The sequence below is a fragment of the Austrofundulus limnaeus genome, unplaced genomic scaffold (assembly GCF_001266775.1).
Source record: "Austrofundulus limnaeus strain Quisiro unplaced genomic scaffold, Austrofundulus_limnaeus-1.0 Scaffold84, whole genome shotgun sequence".
In the NCBI taxonomy this organism is placed as follows: Eukaryota; Metazoa; Chordata; class Actinopteri; order Cyprinodontiformes; family Rivulidae; genus Austrofundulus; species Austrofundulus limnaeus.
The window spans coordinates 487,075-505,601 of record NW_013952486.1 but is presented as its reverse complement, the minus strand read 5'-3'; the positions used below and the strand labels follow the sequence as shown (position 1 = coordinate 505,601).

Here is an 18,527-nt window from a genome sequence, read left to right as displayed (position 1 = left end):
GGATGATTCAACCACTCAACCACTAGATGTCGCTGAAAACAACAAATCCTACACACTGTGCCTTTAAAACGTATTCTTTTCTCTCGCTTCGTCCGGCATTACTAGCTTTAAAAAATCTCTGGTCGGGCCACAATGCATTATGGGATATGCTGGGCCGGGAAGGATCCATCAGACCTGTCCTTCAAATCGGGGAAAAGGAAGGACGTATTTGTCGGCCGCATCAGAGGAGTCTTCGGTTTTGGACGKCCTTCGTCGCGGCGCTGTGACGTATGCGGCCGACAAATTCGGCCTTCGGAGGACCCGTCCTGCCGTTTTGGACACAGCCCATGTCTTGTGACGTCCACGGCCTACCCCAGTTACCACTACTGTGCATGTGTGTCATGGACAGAAAAGCAGATGTGGCAGTGGAAGGTGCCAAAGACGTTTGGAGAGAAACACAAAGTAAAGAACAAAAAAAGAAAATGATTAATCGATTATTAAATTAGTCATCGATTATTTTAATAATCAATTAGTCGTCGACTAATCGACTAATCATGGCAGCCCTAGTTAAATAATAAACGTAGTAAAACTGGTATTGTGATTGTTATGACTGTTTGTTTTCCATCCATCCACCCATTTTCTGTACACGCTTCTTCCTTTTCAGGGTTGTGTGGGTCACTGGTGCCCATATCCAGCAGTCACAGTGCGAGGGGCGGGGTACACCCTGGACAGGTCGCAAGTCCATCACAAGGACTGTTTGTTTTATTAGGGTTTATATTTGCAATGCATGTATGTAAACCAACATTGGATGGGGTCACAATCTTTTGCCACTTACATTTTTTTGGGTACGAAACCAAAAAAATTTAAACCCACTGAACTAGTGTTGCTTTTTTATATAAAGAAACATGAGCTAAAAGAACAGAAGAGATGCTTTAAATCATGGTTGGGGGTAAATGTTGTTCGAGTCACTTTGACTTCTGCTTGTCCTTGTTGGTCCTTGATGATGTAGATTTAGTTGGCAGGAGTTAGCAGATCCCTTGAGTGTCTGAATTAGTTTATAATGTTGATCACCAAAAATATTCTGATTCATGTATCGAAGCATGCACTCCACTTGACTTTGATATTTGGTGCCACAGCATCAACAGTGCATCCTTTATGCCCTGTTGTAAGCAGGGACCGTCAGACTTCAGATTTATTTATTCAGCTCTCAAAGCACCACAGTACCGCAGAATTACTTTCTCTTTAGGTGCATCCTGGTGCCATGTTTTCCCCAAGGAGAGCAGCAAAAAGACTCCCTCTGATGCAGTTCTTCAGACTATGGTGCTTAATGGCTTTGCTCTGCTGTCTGTTTTCTGACGCTCATGTGCCCATTCAACAGTGGACGCTGGTCAGCATGGACACTTTGACTTGTTTTGTGTCACCTCTTTGTTGGAAACAATATAAACGTTACATGTACTGTATATATTTAACTTACAAGTACATTTGAGCAGAAAACCTTACCGTCCATCACATTTTGGTCATTCTGAAACTTGTTTGCCAGATTCTTCAAACTCAGCAGCTTTTAGGCCAGGACATTCTGGTGTTTCCTTATGCATCCAAACTACTGTCCAGTTCCACTGTACCAAGAAGTTTATAACACTTCACCTGTCAGTGGTTGTAAGGTTGATAGTTGTGTATTGACACATAGAACCATGCCCACTGTCCCACTGATGGAAGCTGAGATTTACTTAAGTTTTTTATCACTGGATCATGAGTGGAATTTATTGCGGAACAAAGCAAAAATCTCTTTGGCTGTTTGTTTATTTGGAGGTTATCTGTGGMTTTTGACAGGCACCCAAAGACAAGTAGCTGTCTTTATTTGTTCTGTGTCAGTGGTTTGGCGTWAACTTTGCTCTCTTGTAGTGACTGATTCCCTGTTTTCTAGTTAACTACAGTGACCTTTACCAGTGGTCGGTGGACAATTACCCAGAATTCTGGACAGAAGTGTGGCGTTTCTGTGGAGTAGTCAGCTCCAAACCATACGAGGAGGTGAGTGCAACTATTGCAAACAAACACACAAACAGAACAACACACATGCACACTGTAAACATGGAGAGAAAAAGACATTTTGACATGGCTGGCAGTGAAAAAAAAAAACTTAAAATGTGTTTTTTCCTTCTTATTAATTAAAGTTATGAATTGTGGTGCTTTTTTTTCAACGTTATTGTATTTTCGTGTGACAATAAAATAATCTGATGGATTACAAATAATGTGGTTTTGGTGCACAGCCAAAATAAATTTTATTTTTTGTTTCTTCTTATTGCTATCTAATAATGTTCCCTGTAAGTTCCAGGATACAGCCTCCTGTCTGGGGCAATAAATGAGTGTTATCCCGTTGACACACCTTTCTTGTACACATCAATGTCTTTTTCCACTTTGTTTGCCGTCCACATGTTCTCACCAACATATTCCTTTCTAATATTTGTCCAAGGAGATGTTACCTGGACACATTTAACCAGTCAGTCAGCCATTTTGGAGCCCTGATGCGCTGTAGGCTGGGCCATTTCTCACAGGTCATTTGTTTTGATGGTCAAACAGAAATGATCTATCTGTAAATGTGGGAGAACAACATGTTACAGACAAGGCGATTTTAATAACGAAAAACTTTGTTGTTCTGTTTATTTTCTACGAGCTTTTTTTGATGTTTAGTTCTCTTCTGTTTCTGTGTTCATGCATAACTAACAGGTGGTGGATGCATCCAAGCCAATCTCAGATGTTCCTGAGTGGTTTAAAGGAGCTCGACTCAACTACGCTGAGAATTTGCTTAAACACACAGACCAGGACAAGGTGGCTCTGTATGCTGCGCGTAAGTTCATGTTACAGTTATAGTTATAGTTATAGTGCACATAAAGTGTAAAATTGTAAAAAAAAATAAAATAAAATGGAGCTATAAGAGCTAAAGATGTACTGGAAAACTTTATTCAATCTGATGGTGTGCGTCATACATCACTGTTATTAGATCTGCTGCTGCTCTCTTTACCTCTCAGTGTTTCGTTCTGATGAATAGGTCCTTCTATAATGTGTGTGCGTACCTTGGAGAGTGTGTTCTTGTACACACGCTGCCTCCCTCACGAGCATTAACATGATTATGAGAAGATCCATTGCTGTGCAGTCTCTGTGAATGTCAGTGGTCTATTTGCTTTGAGAGATAAGCATTGTTTTCCTGTCCCGTGGCTCTGTTCTTACTCGATCACCTCTTGGTTTTCATTGTGATTTTTATCTTCTTTTTCTTATCTTACATCATTCCTTTATTTGAGTTTTAGTGCTACAGTAAATGTTATCACACAGAAGTATAAAACATTCAGTTAATATCCAGTTGTGATTTACAGTAAAAAATGTCTTGCATATTTCCAGTGTTGCTCTTGTTTCTGTGTACTAGGAGAAGGGAAGGAGGAGATTTCGAAGGTAACATTTGGAGAACTGAGGCGTGATGTGGCGTTGTTTGCTGCAGCCATGAGGAAGATGGGCATCCAGACTGGAGACAGGGTTGTCGGTGAGTTTTATTGGCTTTTTCCTTAAATAGAACAAAAAACAAGACAATAGCTATCTAGCCAAGTAAATTGCTCTTTATTGGTGAAATTAACTGGTAAATATCTGTATATTCATGTCGTGAACATATTCTTTTCACCTTGTATTGTCCTTGATGCTTTCACTATTTTAATGTCTCCTATTTTTAACATGTTGCAGTAAGAGTTGGCTGTCTCAGCTGTGTGTGTGTGTGTGTGTATGAATATGTGTGTGCGCTCACAGGTAATGAGGGGAGGCTGCTTTGGCACCAGCTGCAGCTCTTTCTGAAAGCCGCCATTTTTTAGTCAGAATTTATGTTTGTGTAAGGTGGAATCACAGAGGGTACATATTTTGCCTCAGTGCCTGACTTTGCAGCACATTCATACAGATCGAAATATTCATGTAAGCTTACATGTCACTTTGTTACTCCTGTGAAATCATTAGCGTTAATACAAATTAAAAAAAGAAACACGTGGATTTTTTAGGGCAACATATTCAATCAAGAAAACAAACATTTCCATATGTGTTTATTCATTATTTTTGAACATTAGATCATGTAAAACCACATTCTGCACACATTACAAAAGCCTGTCTGGAGAATACAGAATGTGGATAATTTTAAACATGTTAAAAACCAACAAGACTGCAAACTTTTTTTGTGCAAAGTTCATTTTTCTTTATTTATTTTGCATTAATGGTCAACAACATAAAAAGGCATCTAAAACATCTGGAACATTTTGTTCAGCTTCATGATGAAAGCAAAATTTATGTCTGGTGACATGAAAATGTCACCACTTCCATGTGGGGAAAACAGGCAAAATGATATAAAGCTCCCACCCACTTGAAGTTCTTATTATTGGTGTCAGCTTTCTTTAATGGGTCGGAGTCTTCAAATTTTCTTTCCGCTATTAATTTGGTATAAATTTTAATTCAGTCTGATCACTCCTGTTGTACCCAGTTATGCTTCCAGTACTTGTTACAAATCCGTTTATTTGACCCAAAAATATGTCCCACAAGAACAGACTGACGACGCGTTCATAATTACTTGTGATTTTAACATTAGAGAGTTTTATTTGGTTAAATATAAGTATTGAGCAACAATGGAGAATAACAATGTCTTACAAAATGACTCAGCAGATATCCTGCACAGTTGAGAAGGGGCTCTCTGCAGTCACTAAGTAGGAGTTTCTTGTTTTGTGGCAGGAGTTGGCCCAAGATGGGATTGGTCAGATTGACGGTGGGGTTTGAAGAAGCTGGGGGCAGCAGGAAGCAGCTTGGTCTAGTCGGGCAGGAAGCACCTATGTTTTTTAAGAAGAATTTTATTCTAAATTTGAGACAGGAAGTTGCTAGCTGCACAAATATTGAACGCCGTACATATGAAGGGACATGTAAGAATTTGCCTTGGTCAAAACATCCCTAACCAGCCTGTAAAAGAGAGACAGGAAGGTGCATAAATGGCTTTGAAAAAGGATGGTCTACCCTATAGATGTAGCTACGTTTTCAGGGTTTTGTCAGCCACATTTGTTGGCCCATTTGTTGTCCGCATGTGATGGCGCAGACGAATTGGGATAGCCTACAGCGCGGGGTAGTGACGTAAGTGGACGACAAATGCGGCTGACGTCGGCTGCAGCCCATGAATTGAGAGACAGCCTCTGTTTTACTGTTATTATCATTACTTCCTCTTTTAAGTTGCCCCACAAGACAAGCCAATCCAAACAATCACGGTTAGGGAAAACCCGGCCAACACACCAACTCCGCCAATAACAATTACGGCCAACTACGTCCACATCAAGTCCTCCGCCAATAATGAGTAGGGCCAACTCCGTCCACATCAAGTCCTCCGCCAATCATGGGTAGGGCCAACTCTGCCCATATCAAGACCTTTCTCAATCATGGGTAGGGCCAGCTATGCCCACATCAAGTCCTCCGCCAGTCACGGGTAGGGCCAACTCCGCCCACATCAAGCCCTTTCCCAATCACGGGTAGGGCCAACTCTGCCCACAGGACAACATGTGCTGCAGAGACCCCTACTTGGCACAGTCTGCCTTGGAGGAATATGTACCGGCATGTTTAGCTGTGAAATAAAGAGGGTGCTGTTAAATGAGTTTAGTCAGACCGTAACGTTTCACATGTCACCTCCAGAAAGCTTAAATCAAGAAACCAGAACTCAAGGTGCACACTTTGTCTCATATATGTTCCATTCACTTTTATTTTGAAGCAGTTAGTGATGTTCCAAACAAGTATAGCTTCAGTTTCTAAGCTCATTGTTACAACGCTGTTCTGTTAAGGATGTCCATGATATGTGTAAAGGTGTGTGTGTCTGTGCTCAGAGGAAAGATGGATATTGTTGGAGGGCAATCCATTAGTTTAATGGCTTAAGCTCTGTGGGAGTCTCATTAGACAAAATGGGAAGGATGTTGGGAGGCAGAGGCGAGCTGTAGAAGCGAGCAGGGTGGGGAGAGATGTTCCTTCTTCCACATCCCTCCCTATTCCTCACATCTGTGTTTGTGTGTGCGTTGAAGGTAGAGATGTCCTTCTCCCCAGATTGCAACTAAAATGTCTTGTCAATATTTCTAATCTAGAAGATATATAAGCACTTAGCTGATGAAGTCGAGACAGAGGCCCCCCCCCTCCCCCCCACACACACACTCGTATATTTTCTGTTCATGCAGCTTTTAGTTTCAGTGTTATTGTCCTTGGAATTGTTCTCCCTAATGTCACTGTTCACATTGCTTGAAAACCCATATCATGGCTCTGGAACCACTCTTTATCTTGTAAGGATTGAATTTTCCTTCTAGTTTTGAAGGAAAATGTGAAACCTTAGATTTTTACTTTCAGCTACAACAAATGTGGAAAATCAGGTGAATTAAAAACAAATAATCAGTGTCCAACATCAGCACACGTAGTCCTGATGCATCTCAGTAATCCAGGTAAAAAATCAAAAAGAAAAAAATTGTATAGGTCTTCTGGACGGGTTCTTCTCTAATGAAACATTTCGTCTCTCCTCCAAGAGACTTCTTCAATCTGAGAGTTTCAGGCAAAATTCAGGCTTTTAAGCACTGCCTCCATGTGACTGATACTCACATCACATGGCTATCATTGACACCTAATTAACACCTATTGTTAACAGGGGGTGGAGTGATACTGGCAGTAGCAGCACTGTAGGAGGGGGACAACTGAAAACGGAGGCCTCCACCTCTGTTTAATGATGGACGGTCTTCACAAAAATGGCTTCTTTTACTCCTCTCTCAAACCAACGTTCCTCTCTATACACACATACTGAAAGGATTCCTTTGATTGACATCTCAGCAGGTTAAAAACTCAGTATCCACAAGCTTTCTCTTTTTGCCTGTAAACTTTGTTCACTCAGTCACAGACCAAAAAAACATTCTGTTTATTTTAAATATTTTTGTTTCTTTTAGTGTCTTGATTTTATAAAATTCCTGAAATATTTGTTTTATTTGACATAATAGCATTACTCTTACACTAAAGGTACTATTAACATTTTTAAGTCTTAAAAGCTTTCAGTTCTTTTATTTAATGTTTAAGTCGGTGTATTGGTGACGTGTAACAATGATTCATCACAGCAGCCACAGAGGCAGTCCAACAGGTTATGTAGTAAGATCCTAATTCATGATGAAACTGTTCCTGATCCAGTGCAAGAGGGTGAGCTGGTAGATCCAGTGTAGCAGGGTGGTGATGTGCGTCTCTTCCTCAATGACCTTCCTGATTACAGCAGGAGACGGTACAGAAACCAAACGCAGCTGAATAATTGTGACATCACAGTTGCTGTTTGCCTTTGACCACATTGCTTAGACTGAACTACCGTTTGTGTTATTGTTTTAGATTAGATACATGTTATCATCGAGACAGACTTTTGGTTAAAGGCAGCGTGCGAGCTTCCTTGTTAGGTCTACGCAGTGCATTTTGGTTTTTTTTTTTTTTATAACTCAGTAAAGTGCTGACGCTGTTCCAGGAAAATAAAACTTCTAATCTATGAAAGAAAAGGAGTGTTCATGTTGACCTTACGGTGCCTTTAAAAAGTATTAACCTGCTTGGATGTTGCATGGCCTTCTTTACAAAAAATAAGGGACAATTTCTGCAATCACTTATTTTCCATTACATATTTATATGATATTACTCTGTAGAAATTTTATTTCAATTTGATATTTAAGGTTTTTTTTGTAAAGAAAGTCAGTTTTATTTACATAACTGTAATAAAAGCATAAATCATTACATATAAATAGTAGTTTTATTGTAAAACTGCTAATATTTAACCCTTTATAACCTCCCTCATTTTCTCTGTTTTCCTCCCATTACTTTGTCTTCTTTAGGCTACTTACCCAATGGTGTTCATGCAGTGGAAGCCATGTTAGCAGCTGCCAGCATCGGAGCCATTTGGAGCTCCACATCTGTCGATTTCGGAGTTAATGTACGAATTTTGGCAAATTTATTCTCCTATGTTGGATTTAATGTTTTGTTCTGTTCATAAACACAATGGCATCTCAGCAGTTGTTCAGACTATCTTTAAATTTGCTGTAGTTCATGAATGTTTGTACGTTTTATTCATTTATCAGCACTGATGGCCTGTTTCTATACAGTGTCCTGTTTGATTACATGTGTCAAACTCATTGCTTTGTGTCTGTGATACTAAAGTTGTAGAAGACAAATGACTTAATTGCAGTATCTTGTTCTTTGATGGTCATTTGTGTTCTTGGTCTCTTAATTTGCTTTTCTTATATGTTGCTGCCCCCTCTGGCAGACCTGAGAATTACACCTACTATCCTGATGGAGGTTAAAGATTTATTTATGTGCTATTAGTGTACGGTCACCCTTCTGTTTGTAATTAATGTTGTTATATTTTTTCAAATTAAACATATTTTCTGAAGTTTAGCTTGTGAATCTCCCTCACAGGGTTTTTCAGTATCCTTCATTCTTTATGTAGACTTGAGTGTTACATTACACAATTTGATCCTACTTACTCACTGATTGTAACTCTGTCCTTTTTTTCTTTAACTCAGGGTGTCCTTGACAGATTTTCTCAGATCCAGCCCAAACTGATCTTCTCAGTTGCTGCTGTGGTTTACAACGGTAAAACCCACGACCACATGGAAAAACTGGTTAATGTTGTGAAAGGTTAGTGAGCGCGTTTCACATGGTACTGTATTTTTTTTCTTTTTGATTAATCACTTTTTTTTTTACAAACCTGCCATCATGGCCAGAGTACAATAGCAGAAGGAAAGCCAGAAAATAGAAAATGTGGCTAAAGCTAATAGTGGCAAAAAGCTAGCTAAAGGCATTAAAAGGGAGAGAGCTGTTATAATCTTAAGGGGACAAAGATGTTCATGAAACCTAAATTTAGAACTAGTTTGAAAGAACGATGCAGCTCAATCCAAGGAGTCAGATTGTGGCATGATCTGGAAGATGATATAAAAAGTGCCAAATCACTGTACATGTTTAAAAGAATGATAAAGGCTAGATTGTTAAACAAATATGAAACAATGTAATCTGTATCCATATAATTTGTTGTTGAAAGATTTGATGTTTTTGTTTTGTTTTAACTGAAGATTACTATTGTTTGAATTTATACTTGAGGAAAAAGGGACATATGTAAAAAGATATTTTCTTCTCTCTGCCACCTTTCATTTCATTTTATTTGTATTTTCTTTTTTTTATTGTACATAGAATTATTTTTGTTTTTTTTAAGAAATTAATAAAGTTTGAAAAAAAAAGGCTATAGATACAACTTGTAAGAGACAGGGCAGTCGATAAAAGACAAAACAAGGGAGATTTCTTAGAGAATAACCTCCTGGAAAAGATGCTGACTCAGAATTTATGCGATTGCATTCCCAGGAATATCTACACAAAATTAAGTTCAGAGTGTTCCCTTGTGTTAGTTTGTCGTCAGTCTATTTTATTGTCCCTGTTGGTTTCTATGATTTTCTATATATTTTTTTCCTGTTTGTTTTTATCCAGACTATAAATCAATTTTTTTAAATATACTATATGTACTAAGCACAAACAGTAAGGAAATTTATGTTTGGTATATTATTTCTGTGTTGTAACAAAGCTTCTGAGCAATGTGTCTTATACTGTTGTAAAAACTGTTAATTCCCCTTTTTAATGGTGTCACATTTGTAAGGATCCTGCAGTTGTGGGATGAGCAGTAGAGCTGAGTGTGTGGGTTGTACACATGAACGATTTGCCAAATCTTCTCTGCCAAACAGCTTATTTGGCTGCTGCTATTGATAATTGCTTTGAGCCTCTGGTGCCCCCAGGTGCTGCCAATCAGGCTCCCACAATCAGATTTATTGCCAAGAAGTGTTGTTACAAGAAAGAAGTATTCTACCAAAAAAATTAATTTCCTTACTTTTTGTGCTAATTTTATTATTTTGTTTCTTCTGTAAAAGCTAAGTTTGAAGATAACACCAACCTCTCCCACTCTTAGGTCTTCCTGACTTGAATAAAGTCGTTGTGATTCCCTACGTTCGCTCCAAACAGGAGATCGACCTCTCCAAGATTCCCAACAGGTTTGTGTCTCAGAAGAGTTGCACTGAAGTGGTTGAATTGCAATATTTCTGACAAAAGTGTGGAGGTATTTTGGGGCAGTCATTGATTTTCTCGTCTTTAATGTCTACAGTGTATTCATCGATGATTTCTTGGCATCTGGACGCGGCGAGGCTGATCAGTTTCCTCAGCTGGAGTTTGAGCAGCTTCCTTTCAGTCATCCTCTGTACATCATGTACTCATCAGGAACCACAGGAGCTCCTAAATGTATGGTCCACTCAGCCGGGGTAAGAGCCTCTGTGGTTTTCCCATCAACCTCAAAGGTTTTGACATCACTTTTATTGTTGAGCTGACGCAAACACAAAGCTCTGAACATTTTTATGCAGTAAAACCAAACAATGAACTGTTTTATCCCACATGACTCACCAAAGGCCCATCCCGTGTTCTTATTTGTCCCTCTGTAACTTCTTACATAATTGGTGTTTTGCAGCCAGTGTTTTTTTTTTTTTTGAATGCTTTTTAGACACAGCTGTTTCCTGATACAGAAATGAGCACTGAGCAGTCACATCTGTGACTCGGCTCTCCTGGGTCGACCCATCTGTGCAGTCTGATTTGCGGTTCACATCAATTACGCCTTCTTCTTGGTTGTTGTTGCTCGCTTGTTTGTTTAGTTTTTCGGGGGGAGTTTGAGTTAAGTGTTTAACAGGGACAGAAGTCTGGTGCGGATTTGTGCAAGAAGTCTAAAACATTCAACCATAAAATGTCTGCAGCGAAGGCCTGTTGGGATACGCAATAAATCATTTAATCTCACGATGAATTAAAATGAAGTCGATAAGTTAAATTTGCCTCATCTCTCTCTCTTTTCTGCTCCTTCGTGTAGAGAAGAGTAAACTCTTGCATCAGGCATTTATAAAAAATAAATAAATGTTGTTGCCACAGACATTGTCTTTGGCTGAAGTTAATAGAGAAATTAACCTTCAGAAACACTTTTTACCATCTATGTTATGGAGCTCTGTTTCATCTTGCTGACTAATTTAATTACCATAATTTTTTTTGCATTGCTTTGTTTTAGCATTTTCTCCTTCCAAAAGAGGCAGAAACTAACTCAAGTTAAATTAGATAAGTTAATTGTTTCACTGCTGAGATTATTCTTATTTAATTGGCTTGTGGAAATCTTTTAAGTCTGGCATCAACATGTTTAACTGTTTTTAGTTAAAGTTTTATATCTTTGTCGAAATCAAAACATTGACTTCAAGGTCATAAAAGGTTTTGGGAGTGACGCTTTTTCAGGGTCTGTTTTCCCTCATCTTCTGTCTTCCAGATCTCATCTTCTTTTTAATTTATTTCCTGTCTATTAGCTCTGATTCGAATAAATATGGCCGAATATTTAACAGGAATGACTCACTGATGTCAGCAGGGTGGAAGGCGTAATCCATCATTGCATTTTCACAAAGGTCAGCCTTGCCCTGCAAGCAAACCTACGGCCAGTTTAAGACACGATGACGAATCAGACTGCCAGTTACCTTTGAGTGGACGTTACAGTCAGCAGACCAGCTGTGCACCGTGTTGGTTCATTTCTGCATTCCTCTATTACTGACAGAAATATGCTTTTAATTTAAAGTTATTTGAATTAGAAAAAAATATTTCTGTGATATTTTTTTTGCCAGTATCTGTTCCATAAAGAAGAAAATGTGTTTTGATTTTGTCTATAGAGTTAGAGGTTATGTTTTCTTGACTCATGCTTTTCTAAAGAGTAAATGCTTATTTAGTGTCCTGCTAGACTTTCAATTTAAACAAAGCTGATATGAATTGGTTATATGGGGCTGGTTAGACTGGCAGGGTTGACCCATTACAGCTGATTCTTAGAAAGAATGTATTTTTTCTAGCATCTGTTTTTAGTAAAAATTTGTAAATCTAAAGTCACATGTAATGCTCTGCATGTTATTTTATGGGATATTTATTGCTCAATGTAGCACCATACAATAACACAAAAATAGTTTGAGAATGTTGAGTTGGGGAAATCATTTCCACAGCAGCTCGTCAAAGCCAACCTAAACTACTTTATGTGACCACCAGATGGCAGCAGACTTCCATCTGCTGATCCCACACTTGGTCTTTGTTCTCATGTGTGAGTGACATTTTCCTGCCACAACATCTCATCAGGTGGACACAGGGTGTCCAAAAATGTGATTTCAAAAGGATTATTACACTTAGAAAAGTATTCAGAATAATTTTAAGCACACAAACAAAGACATTTAGGATTTATTTTTAAAAAGTTCTCCTGTTTTCTCATTTCTGGCTTTACTTTTGTTCTGCCAGCCCATCTTTGTGATTAGTTTTCTACCTTAGCTCTGTGTACTTTTTTGTGTTTTTCCCCTCTCTGTTCTTTCTTTTATGCCTCTCTCTTTCCACCCACACATTTTACCTTTTTTTTCTCTCTCTAGCTCATTTTTCCCCCTCCTATTGTCTCTGACTTTGTCCCCCGTCTCCCATCTCTTCCCTTTGTGCTTCGCCTCTCTTTCCATGCGGCCAATAATTGGACTGTAATGCGCTGCCGAAAACATTTCGTATTGTGACGGTGGCAGTCCTCGCTGCCTCGGCCAATTAGCCCCGGTCCTGTTCTGCTTCCTGCTTTGTTACGGCTCTGTTAACATGCTGCCAGTAGTAAAATGGCGCACGCCAAAAATGTGAGTATGGCAGTCGAGTCTCGCCAAAGTCGGGATGCACAACTGTGCACACACACACACGTACACAGACACACGTACACAGACACAGGTGGAGCCCTTGTGGAAAAGAAAGTACACATAAGCTCACACCTTAAACCCACACTCACATTCTCTCCACACTTTATACTCTTCTTCTGCTGTAATGACCTCACCAGCTGCGATGGGTTGGAAACTTTGCACTTTCCACAAACTGCATGTTTCATGAAATAAAGCAGCGGTGGAGCAAGTATTGTCTGCAAGCATTTTGTGTGCGAACACTGAYGGGAGTAATATTTAAACAATAAAAAACAACGTATTTATAATGTGGAGAACAATGCCACTGCCTTTTTTGTGTCAAATATTCTTTATTCTTTGTTGATATAAAGGATCCAACCGCTGCTGAGGGCAGCTGTTTGATGACTGAGTTCTGTCCACAAATTATAACTACGCTTAAAGAAAAATGTTGCTCGCTAACAAACTTAATTCCTCTTTGTCTTTTTTAGGGCACTCTCATCCAGCACCTGAAAGAACACATCCTCCATGGCAATATGACCACCAGCGATGTTATTATTTACTACACCACGGTATGTCCACAGCATTTTTACTGCAACGTTTGAACATTCAAAGATCCTGTATTTTTCGGTTTTACGCAGCTCCATTAACTTGCGAGTTTAGGATTCTGTAGGAGGTTTATGTAAAACCCATGTTCGTGTTAGCTGAACTGACAGGAATACTTAACTCACAGCTTATTWAGTAGGTTTTTGGTGCAGGTAAGTCTTCTCTGAGTTGTGTTAAAGGGAGGGTATTATGCCTTTTCCAGGCACATGGTTCAATTCTATTTTGCAATCAAGTAACTATGCTGCCTTCAGTTGTATGAAAACACTAATTTTGACCCATCACATTCATGGTGTATGGAGAAACAGGCAGCTGTAGCGTATTGGTTAAAATGTTTGCAATCATTGCTTTTGATCAAAATATAATGATTAAATACCTTATCTATGGGTTGTTTAAATTAAATATCTGAAATATAATCTTGCATCATTTTTGGAGCATTATTTTTGAGCAGTAACTACAAAAAAAACATAATTTTAAGTAGAAAAGCCTTAATGATTTTGTCATTTTTCCCTGTGAAGTGGCAAAGCCATTTTTCTTCCTGCTGGTAAATCTTAATATCCCAATATTGTTTGAGGTTTCCTCTTTTAACATTACTGTACATCCAGTGTTGTATAAAGTACCACAAAGTGATATTTGAGTAAAAGTACAAGTATCTTATCATAAAAATACTTAGGTAAAAGTTAAAGTCTTCTCTAAAAATATTACTTGAGTAAAAGTCTTAAAGTATCTGATATTTTTTGTACTTAAGTATCAAAAGTAAATTTCTGACACAAAATCTACYTAAGTATTAAAAGTAAAAGTATTGAGTTAAAGTGAGCAGTTAGATTTTCCAAAATGACATTTATTGGGAGGTGACTTCTCCAAAAAACATTTTTTCTAACAGAGTGCAGCTGTGATGTGCTGTGTACAAGCTAATAGTGTGTCAGAATGGTATATATTTATACTTCTCATCCAACCACAGTTAAATTCACTCTATCCAGGAGACACAATTTATCAGGATAGTATTTCTTTAAGTAATAACAACTTGGAGTAAAATGGGAGTAAAAACTTTCTACTTCTTACCTTTTTAAAGTATGTAGTGAGTAGAAAGTACAGATAACTGTGTAAAAATGTAATGAGTAAAAGTGAAAATAAGCTGAAAAATAATTACTCATGTAAAGTACAGATACCCAAAATTTCTACTTAAGTACAGTAACAAAGTATTTGTACTTTGTTACTTTACAACTCTGTGTACATCAAAATTTCCTCTTTAGAATACCGTATTTTTCGGACTATAAGCCGCACCCGCCATTTTAAAAAAAAAAATCCACGAACATTAACATATAAGCCGACTATAAGGACTATAAGCCGCACCCCCAACATAAAAAAAAAAAACAGTACACCCAAATTTGCCATCAAAAGAAGTGAATTCAACATCAAAACATAAAAAGCAACCCTTTTAAGAATTAAAGTTCAGAGGAATACAGTTCATATAACTGACCTTATTTTGGTAGTTTTCTTTAACAGTTTCTGGTCCAACAAAACGTCTCATTCATTGTCCTCCGGTGCGCTGAAACCATCGAAGTCTTCTTCAGTATCGGAGTTAAAGCAGCTGAGAAAAGCTGCGTCACACAGCGGTATCTGTTCAGTGCTGCTTTCTGTGTCGCTGTCCTCCAGGGGTAATGCTGGCTCTGAAGCTGTGGTGGGAAAGCCCCCCCGCTGCAGCATACATCACTGCATGGGATTCCTTCCCCAGGGAGTGCAATGAGGAAAAAAAAGTCCGCGGCTCTTCACTCGACGTTTATCCACAAACTGGTCCTGGATTAAGCTCCAAAGTTTTTATCAGTCAGATTCCACCATGAAAAATGTCTGTTTTATCCCCTTTTATGAGATTTTGGCCATTGACTATCTTTAAATTGCTGCTTCCTGTTACAACAGTCGGCTCTGGAAGCGATCACTTTTTTCCTTTTTTTTCCTTTTTTTTTTCTGAAGCGAGTGGTTGAAGCAAATGGAGCATAAGAGCCCCCTGGTGGCTGAAGAAAAAAATCCATGTATGAGCTGCACCGGTCTATAAGCCGCATGGTTCAAAGTTCAGGAAAAAAGTCGTGGCTTATAGTCCGAAAAATACGGTAACCTTAAAATAGGATTCAGACCAAATATCAATGAGTTCAATTCAATTCAGTTTATTTATATAGCGCCAAGTCACAACAAACATCATCTTAGGGCACTGTACACAAAAATCAATAAATCTAAAGAAGAAGCCAGCAGATTGTGTTGAATCTTCACTTCGTCACCGTCTCCCATCCTGAGCAGCACATTGGCSACAGTGGAGAGGAAAAACCTCCTTTTAACAGGAACAAACCTTCAGCTGAACCAGGCTCAGGACAGGAGTTATCCTKATTAGGAAGTCAAATCAAAGCAAATCTCTGAAAACACTCATGAAGTCAGGATGATGCAGGTAGCTTGGGAAGGAGGACTGAGTGCCAGGGAGGAGCTTTGTGTAAATAGGCGGTGCTTTGTAGCAAACATTTAGGCAGCTCCACATGGTTACCACAGGAAATTCWAAGATTCCTCAAACRTGCATGAATGAGTCAAAGCAACACTCTGGTTATGATTTTGATGAGGTAATGGCATTTTAACATGATATGAAGGTTACCACGCTCCCCACCCCCTTTTAAGAATTGTTGACATGCTCCCCTTTGTTCAGAAAAAATCAAAGCAGACACTCCAGAATATTTTTAAAACATGAACTACTAGTTCTTATTGGTCACGTTGCCTACTTTAGAACAAACAACYATGCTTAAAAACGAGTCTTTAGTATTTATGAGCAACAGATGASGGTTACAGGCTTGGTGAATCATACAGCTCACCTTGAAGAAAATCTCAAGTGTATCCCAAGAAAATCATAAGAATGAGATTTAGTTATAATTTCTGAAGCACGTGTAATTTTAAAAACTACTTTTGGAAAACCTTAAGTTGAAGAGCTTTGTACAAGCTACCCTCAAATTTCATATGAAAAAGGTATTTTCCACAAATCTGCTCAAAGCTGAATGCAGATATTAAAAACAGAAAAGGAATCCAAAGTTTATTATGCTTTACTAATTAATTCAAAAACCGTATTAAAAAAAATCACATTTTTAATGAAAATAACACTTTTATTTCACACTTTCATTATATTTTTAAACAAAACTGAACAAGCTGGTTATCAATTAAAGTATTGTGAACAAACAAGTAGAGTTTTAGATAACTTCTGGTTTATTGCTTACATTTTGCTTCYGTTTGGCCCGCATTTGCTTAAATCCCCATCTACGTTGAGTTTTCAGGGTTTCAAGTTTAACCTAATCTGTTCCTATAAGTGAGAATTTTGTCTTGTTCTGTTCGATCACGAGCCCGCAGTTTCCCCCCAAAGCTTCGGCACATTTGTTTCACTTAAACTTGATGATTCATCTTCTTTCAGCGGAGTAATCAATCGACTCACCGAATGTATTGCCACTAGCTGGTGTTATGTAAGGCTGTGTTTTGGCCCTGCAGACACTTTTCATGGAGTAGACTCAATATTCACATTGGTACCAATGAAGAATGGTGCCAAAGAAGTATCTCAGCGTGTTKTCAAATGAGAAAAGCAATCATGTGAATCACAGTCTGCAGGAGATTTTTTTWAAACTTTTTGCTGCATTCTGCTTTGTTTATGTTGACAACAAAGGAGTGTTCGTTTCAGATCACTCCTTTGTAGATCACTGATTGTATCGACGTTTGTTTTGTTAGACTGGCTGGATGATGTGGAACTGGCTGGTGTCCTCCTTGGCAGTGGGGGCCTCGGTGGTTTTATACGATGGTTCACCATTAATGCCAACGCCCAACGTACTGTGGGACCTGACAGACCAGCTGGGGTGAGTTAACCACACACACTCATTTACAAACACACAACTAGGAGAAAGTGACAAAAAGGAGATGAAGGGGGCAGGACAGCAGTGGTGTTTGTGGATTTTCAAAGGAAATCACAGCAGAAAATTGATTCCAGATTCGGCTGATTCTCTGTAGACGCAGTGCATTTTCAGTAAGGGGTAAGACTGCTGTTCTGAGACTTTTTTTCTTTTTAGGAAAATCTTTTAGAATCAGGTGTAAATGTTTTTTTTTTCTACATGGGTAGTTACAAGCTGTGGGGGAGGGAGGGAAGAGARTTTAGCAACATAATATCAACCGTTGAAAACACTTATTTTTTCCTACCTTTTATTGCTTATATGGAATCATTTCAATCAACATTAATTAAAAAAATTACATTCACTTTTTAAACATCAGACACTAAATATATCGTATTATTTCTCTAATACAAGTAACTGCTCTGCAGATAAATGTGACCCATCACATCGAAACGAGGATTAAGTCTAGAACAGGGGTGCCCAAACATTTTCCCCGAGAAGGCCAAAATGAAAATCTATCCAGGGCTGCGGGCCATATGCAGTTATATAATACATGAAATACAAATACTTTTTTAAAGTAAAGTCCTTTATTTTTAATGATTAAGCTGTGCAATGGCCCTCTTTTGTTTTGGTCTGTGCACTTGGAGAAAGTCTGCCATACGCTCAAGTAGCAAAGGCTCATGGGACATTTCATAAATTGATAAAATGAGTTTTGTGGCCTTATAAAGTGTGCAAATCTACATGTGGGGTTATATCTGATTTAAAAATTTCTTATTGTCATTTCATGTTTCATGTTTAATCCTAATAAATCAAAGATATGTCAGCGCCACGAATGAAAACCTTCACTACAGCCCTTTTATATAGTCATCTGACCAATGGAAATACTGTGTTTCTACATAGGAAAACAGGTTACAACCTTGTAACTTTGGCAACTGTTGGTGGGCCAAATCAAATGGCTTGGCGGGCCAAATTTGGCCCGCGGGCCCCACTTTGGGCTTCTCTGGTCTAGAAGTTGTATGTGGAGAAATAGGCAGATGTTTTGATTAAAACACTTGCAAAAATTACATTTTGTCAAAATATAACAAATGTGTTGTCAATGTATCATTTCAATGAACTGTCTGAAATATAATCTTCAAAGATTGTTTTGAAGCTCTTTTTTGAGCATTAGCAACCAAAAGCCAGATTTTGAGGAAAAATGCCTTAAAATGTTGAGATTTTCCCTGTGAGCTAAATGTTTTTGCTTCTTTCCAGCTGGGAAATCTCAATATTCAAATAC

General features: G+C 38.4%; 1 protein-coding gene across 1 annotated transcript in view; it reads left to right on the top strand.

Moving 5' to 3' along the window:
• aacs (acetoacetyl-CoA synthetase) overlaps positions 1-18,527 on the top strand; it is a 46,563-nt gene that overhangs the window by 3,026 nt on the left and 25,010 nt on the right. Inside the window, exons 2-10 of the mRNA XM_014011719.1 lie at positions 1,904-2,007; positions 2,704-2,824; positions 3,398-3,511; positions 7,860-7,957; positions 8,547-8,661; positions 9,974-10,055; positions 10,166-10,319; positions 13,241-13,321; positions 17,097-17,221. Of these exons, the coding sequence (XP_013867173.1) occupies positions 1,904-2,007; positions 2,704-2,824; positions 3,398-3,511; positions 7,860-7,957; positions 8,547-8,661; positions 9,974-10,055; positions 10,166-10,319; positions 13,241-13,321; positions 17,097-17,221 (994 nt within the window). The remainder of the gene's footprint in view (positions 1-1,903; positions 2,008-2,703; positions 2,825-3,397; positions 3,512-7,859; positions 7,958-8,546; positions 8,662-9,973; positions 10,056-10,165; positions 10,320-13,240; positions 13,322-17,096; positions 17,222-18,527) is intronic.